A 6,494-nucleotide genomic window follows, 5' to 3' on the forward strand; every position below is an offset into this window, starting at 1 on the left:
ATTTTCCTCTCCTCCGCTGTGCCTCGGTTTGATTTGCTGTGACCGGCGGTTATCCCGGCTGTTGCCGTTTTTCCCTCCCCTCCCCGGCGGTGCCCGTCCTTGCTACATGACTCTCCGGCGCCCGACACTGCGCTCCCACTGCGCTGCCGCCGCCGGTGCCGCCTCTGCCCGCGCCGCCGCCGCCGCCGCTGCTGCCCCGGCCGCAACTTTCCCCCGCCGACCAGTGTGTGATGTTGGACATGGGAGATAGGAAGGAAGTGAAAATGCTGCCGAAATCCTCCTTCAGCATAAACAGCCTCGTGCCCGAAGCCGTGCAGAGCGACAACAACCACAACAGCCACGGCCACCACAACAGCCACCACCCGCACCACCACCATCACCACCACCACCACCACCACCACCCGCAGCAGCCGCCGCCGCCGCAGCCGCAGCGAGCGGCGCCGGCCGAGGAGGAGGAGGAGGAGAAGGGGCCGCTGCTGCTGCCGCCCCCCGCGGCCGCCGCCGGCAGCTCGGGCGCCCTGGACGTGCCCAAGGCGGAGATGCTGGCGGGCAAGGGCGAGGCGGGCGCCGCCGCGGCCGAGCTCGACGAGAAGGAGAAGGCGGCCGAGGAGAAGAAGGCGGAGGGCGCCAAGGAGGGCGAGGGCGCCAAGGAGGGCGAGAAGAAGAACGGCAAGTACGAGAAGCCGCCGTTCAGCTACAACGCGCTCATCATGATGGCCATCCGGCAGAGCCCCGAGAAGCGCCTCACGCTCAACGGCATCTACGAGTTCATCATGAAGAACTTCCCCTACTACCGGGAGAACAAGCAGGGCTGGCAGAACTCCATCCGCCACAACCTCTCGCTCAATAAGTGCTTCGTCAAGGTGCCCCGCCACTACGACGACCCGGGCAAGGGCAACTACTGGATGCTGGACCCGTCCAGCGACGACGTCTTCATCGGCGGCACCACGGGCAAGCTGCGCCGCCGCTCCACGACGTCGCGGGCCAAGCTGGCCTTCAAGCGCGGCGCCCGCCTCACCTCCACCGGCCTCACGTTCATGGACAGGGCGGGATCCTTGTACTGGCCCATGTCCCCCTTCCTCTCCCTGCACCACCCGCGGGCCAGCAGCACTTTGAGTTACAACGGGACCACGTCCGCCTACCCCAGCCACCCCATGCCCTACAGCTCCGTGTTGACTCAGAACTCCTTGGGGAACAACCACTCCTTTTCCACGTCTAATGGGTTAAGTGTTGATAGACTAGTCAATGGAGAGATACCTTATGCCACTCATCACCTCACAGCAGCCGCTCTGGCCGCCTCGGTGCCGTGTGGCCTGTCAGTTCCCTGCTCCGGCACCTATTCCCTAAACCCCTGCTCTGTAAACCTCCTGGCAGGACAGACGAGTTACTTTTTCCCCCACGTCCCTCACCCTTCAATGACTTCTCAAAGCAGCACTTCAATGACGGCCAGGGCAGCCTCCTCGTCCACGTCGCCGCAGGCGCCCTCCACTCTCCCCTGTGAGTCCCTAAGACCTTCCCTGCCAAGTTTCACAACGGGACTTTCCGGAGGACTTTCCGATTATTTCACACATCAAAATCAGGGGTCTTCTTCAAACCCTTTAATACATTAACATCCRTGGGATCAGACTGTAAGTGAACATTTTACACACATTTGCATTGTAAATGATAATTAAAAGGAGAAAAAAAAAGAAAAAGCAAAACAAAAAAAAATAAGTCCAGGTATTTTTTATTAAGTCCCCCATTTTCTGTACGTTTGTTCAAGTCTTTAGGGTTGTTTATTATTCCACCAAGGTGAGGAGTGTCAGCAAGGTGCAATGTGGGGAGATTACATTGTAGACTACGAAGTTTGGAAGTCAAAATTATAGTAGAATGTGTATCTAAATAGTGACTGCTTTTGCAAGTTTTATTCAAATATGATAAGTCCATCACTTAAAGCCGCCAGATTCTCCATGTTTGCAGTATTATAAGTTATCATGGATATGTCGGTGGGTGCAGATATTGAAAAGAAACCACTAAATTTATGAAAAATATTAAAAGCTTAAAATGTAATTTGTATTTAAGCAGAAGTAATATTAAAAAAGAAAAAAAAGAAAAAAGCCCAAGTACTACGTTTTGGCCATTTATTATTTTGTCCTTTTCTTTAATGAACTGCTTTCCTGGGTTTCTTTTTCTTACTTTTTTTTTTTTTTATTGGTTTGTTTACTTTTTTTAGACCAAAGATTGGATTTTAGAAAATGCACTCAGTGTACGAAGTAATTTAAGAACAGCTACATTATTTCAGTTTGCAGCACTGCCCGTTCAAATGAATCAGAAGGGGACAAAATTAATGATTGCCTTCAGTTTGTGTTGTGTATATTTTGATGTATGTGGTCACTAACAGGTCACCTTTATTTTTTTTCTAAATGTAGTGAAATGTTAATACCTATTGTACTTATAGGTAAACCTTGCAAATATGTAACCTGTGTTGCGCAGATGCCGCATAAATTTGAGTGATTGTTAATGTCGTCTTAAAATTTCTTGATTGTGATACTGTGGTCATATGCCCGTGTTTGTCACTTACAAAAATGTTTACTATGAACACACAGAAATAATAAAAAAATAGGCTAAATTCATATATACTTGATAGTTTTTTTGTCTCTTTCATTAACTAAAATTAATATGCCAGAGGCTTTAAAGTTATAGGGAGATCTGAGCGCTACTTATTACAGTAGATGACCATTTTTCACACGCTCCTCCCCGCCCCCCTAAATCCACATTGCATTTGAGGAGCATAGTGCCGAATGTATAGGCGCAGGGCATGTAGCTGCACGGCACGGCCACTGCTGTGTGTCCGTTTGGGAGCAGGAGGCTCCTTCACGTCTGCTTTAAAACTGCTAGCACGAGGTAGGGTGTCTTACTAAAACCTGGGTCTTAAATTAAAGATGCTTAAAATCGCGTGCATACATATATATGCGTATGTATATGTACACACATGAGAGGAGATGAATGTACATAATTATGTAAATACGCGTTACTCTTTCAATCTTTGATTCAAAAAAAAATTCCTTCTGAGATAAGTTAATTTTGACTGTGTGATAATTGAAGATATATCAGCTATAAATGTATGTGTGTGTATATACATATTTGCATTCGTATAATTACTTGATCAAGGTTAGGTGGCTATGATACGTCTGTATATTAAAAATGATCCTTATCTTAAAGAAGCGCTGTTCTGGAAGTAGCTATATTACCTATATCTCTATACTTTTAATGCTGCAAACACTTTGGCTTTAAATGTTGTAGGAGTAGCTGTAGTTCGCAGTCAGAGCCCTTCCCCTCCAGCCCTCCGGACGACTAAGGGGGATATTTGGGATATCTGGGATGAAGTGTAGGGGCAGCACATTACAGTGAAGTATAGACCTTGGTGGGGGGGGGGGGGGAGTCACGTGACCCCCTGGCTTGCATACCAGTGTTTAAACGTTTTCGAGGAAAAAAAAAAGTATATATATGAATGCGGGGATGCACTTAAATTTAAAGTTTTGACTTGACTCTCTTTTCCGCTCTGTTTTCCCATGGCGATACGTACCGAAGGCCACTAACCTATACAAACGTATGTAAGTATTTTTCGTTGCCTGGCGAATGGAGCCATTAGCTTTAAGGGGGCAATGCGACGCCTAATTTTAAGAAGCGTTTAATCCTAAAAAGAATTAGTTTCTTGATGAGTTTAGGGAACCTTATAAAAGCCACAACTCTTGAAAATAATTAGAAAACTTGTGCGAAAGATTTAGGAACTAATTGGATCCCGCAGTGAGTCCGCAGAGGACAAGTTGTTCATTTGTTACATTTGTATGGTCTGAACTGCGCTCCGCAGCAATGCAATAAGCCGGCGACTGCTCACAATAGGCCCAATGAAAAATAATCTCCAGCCCGGAGATGTTATCGCCAACACTTTAAAGAGCTGATCTTAGAAAGACAGAAAAGAGGAAGAAAAAGAAAGAAAAAACAATAATGCCGTAGGTGGAAAAAAAAAAAAGCGCAATAGCAAATCTGAATCCTTGAAAGCAGAATATTTATCATGCTGGGAAAAAAGAAAAATATGGGAAGGGAGAGAAATCTCCTGAAAATAAGTAATAAATAAACAGATGCAAGCAAATCTGCAGGGAAGAGAGAGGAGTGAAAGGTTATGGATGAGAGATGGGACACCCAGCTCTGCAGTACGTGGGGGAGAAGGAGAGAAATCTCTGATATTCTTGGCTTTCACTCTCACTTCTGCAATTCGAAATTAATCATCACTCTGGAGAAGAAAAAAAAAAAGAAAAAAAAAAAGAGGAAAAAGTCGCTTTGTTTAGAGAGGAGGAGATGATAGGACCACTTGGAAGCGGCCGCCCTCCCCCAGGCTCCCCGCTCCATTGTCCTTAAAATAAGTGATCGYACGAACTAGAAACTAAAACCCCACCGAAAGAAGCCCTTCGGAAATAATAAAATAGGTGTGATTTAACCTCGGAAAGTGTCGAGTCCCCACTCTGTACACTTGTACCTCAGGAAATTAAAAGTATGGCATCTGCTGCAGCTGACAAAGGAAATAATTTATTATTTACCRCTTGCAATTGGCTGTATAGTGTGGGAAATCCAATAGCACATATTTAAAGTATTATTTAGCTCACGATGTTAGGAAAGAAAAATAAAAGCGCTCACAGTGTACTAAGGAAGGAAAACGAGAAGTCAGGTTGGAGGAAAGCACAATCTCGCCGTGTCAGAGTTTTGCCTTGGCTAATAAGCATTAATTAGGTAAGCGTGATGCATAATAACTCCTGAGAAGGGTAGCCCTGGTGCTCGGCTCTRCAGAGGAACGGGCAGCGCTTAGGCGAGCGCTCGCTCCTAGTGCTCCCCGTTAGGCTCAGAGCAGCCAGGCGCTGCCTGAGCGGTTCAGGTGCCACAAACTTTTCCCTCTTCCCCTTGCCCTGGGGGAAGGGATGGCTGCTAAGCGGCTGATTTATTCGCGATTCACATTTCCATGCGCTTATTACCTACAATGAGGCTGTCTTTAGGGAGAAAAAAAATGGGAAAAAGAAAAGCTAAAGTTGTCACGGATTGTAAGAGGACTAAGGCCTCAAACGTGTCTTTACCTCTGCCTGCTCCCCAGCCAGAGAAACCCCTTTTGTTCACTGAGAATGTCTTTTAGGTTAGTCTTTACATGGGTTAGTTTGGTAAAGAATGTAAAGGGTTTTTTTCTTTCATTTTCTTTTTCTTTTCCTTTTCTTTTTCTTCCTCGCCCCCTTTTATTTTTTTTTTCAGTCGAGCAATAATTATATTCCACGATGTTTTTCTATGTACAATCCTCAAGCAAAGCTTTTAGGAAATTTAATGAATTTTTAARTATATATTTTTAGCGTGTTAAGGTACTTGAGTGTCATTTCTCTAGTATTTATAGTGTTTCGGGCGGGCGGGTGGTCTTTATGAAATGAAGAAGATGTTGTTATTTTCCTGGTTGATATTTGAGTTGATTAACTTTGCTCGCACAGATCATGGAAGAAAAAAAAATCTGTTCATCGAGATATTTCCAATTCCATTTTTAAGTTTACCTYACGAAAAATGTGTGAGCAGTAATAAAATGTAACTCGAATCCACAATCGGGCATTTACACAACTTCTTTCTTGCAGCTATTTTAAATATTTTTCATTTGTTTTAGTAAGACGATACTCGTTGTGTGGAATGCTTTCTTACCGGAGGATTTAAAATAAAATGAATAATAATATATTTTGCCTTAAATGGCACAAAATGCTGTTTGGAGGAGTGATATTTTTTAATGCGCTGCTTTAAAAAAAATAGCGTTACTGAGACGTCGTTTTGCTCTTTATAACTCCTCTTGACGATTATTAAGATTTATCTCAGAAATTATGATTCAAGTATACACCCCCTCACCACTTGTGTTAATATGAGGTCTCAAACCCCAGTTATTCACTACTCGCTCAGGCAAAACTCCCACTGAACTCCAGTTACGTTTTGACTGAACCACATCAGAGTTTTGCTTGGGAAAGAGTGTGGAATAAGGCTCACTGTTATTTTTAGTGATTATATTCTTTTACCATTCCTATGTTCCCCTACGATGGGAAAAAATAGTCTACTAATGTATACTCGCTGCTATACACTTAATTGTGTAGTTGTGAGTAACAAGCCTGCCCAAGAAATCTCTCTCTCTCTCTCTATCTTTATACATATATATATGTGCACAGATATACTATATGGCTGCAGAATTCAACGGATGTAAATACATGTATACACGTACACTCATGCACACAGAACCCTGTACATGCACTGCTTTCTGTTGCAGCTTCTTGTGAGATTTGTGCGTAGGGTTGTCCTTGCCTTGATCACTTCTCTTTTCCCCCCGTTGTGAATGTGCCTTGGTAAATGGGTCAAAAAGTGGTGGAGAAACTGGGTTAGAGAGAGGTGAAGGTGAAGATCATTAGAGGTTTTAGGGCTGGCTGTAGCTGTTTTGCTGGGTTCGTGTGACT

General features: G+C 44.6%; 1 protein-coding gene across 1 annotated transcript; it reads left to right on the forward strand.

Moving 5' to 3' along the window:
• Positions 1 to 97: 97 nt before the first annotated feature.
• Positions 98 to 1,704, forward strand: FOXG1 (forkhead box G1). The gene has a single exon (XM_026051783.1). It carries the CDS (start codon positions 231 to 233, stop codon positions 1,608 to 1,610), a length of 1,380 nt encoding a protein of 459 aa, XP_025907568.1. The 5' UTR covers positions 98 to 230; the 3' UTR covers positions 1,611 to 1,704.
• Positions 1,705 to 6,494: the final 4,790 nt, after the last annotated feature.

This window comes from Nothoprocta perdicaria, unplaced genomic scaffold (assembly GCF_003342845.1).
Source record: "Nothoprocta perdicaria isolate Ctin4 unplaced genomic scaffold, notPer1 scaffold_8, whole genome shotgun sequence".
Classification (NCBI taxonomy): domain Eukaryota; kingdom Metazoa; phylum Chordata; class Aves; order Tinamiformes; family Tinamidae; genus Nothoprocta; species Nothoprocta perdicaria.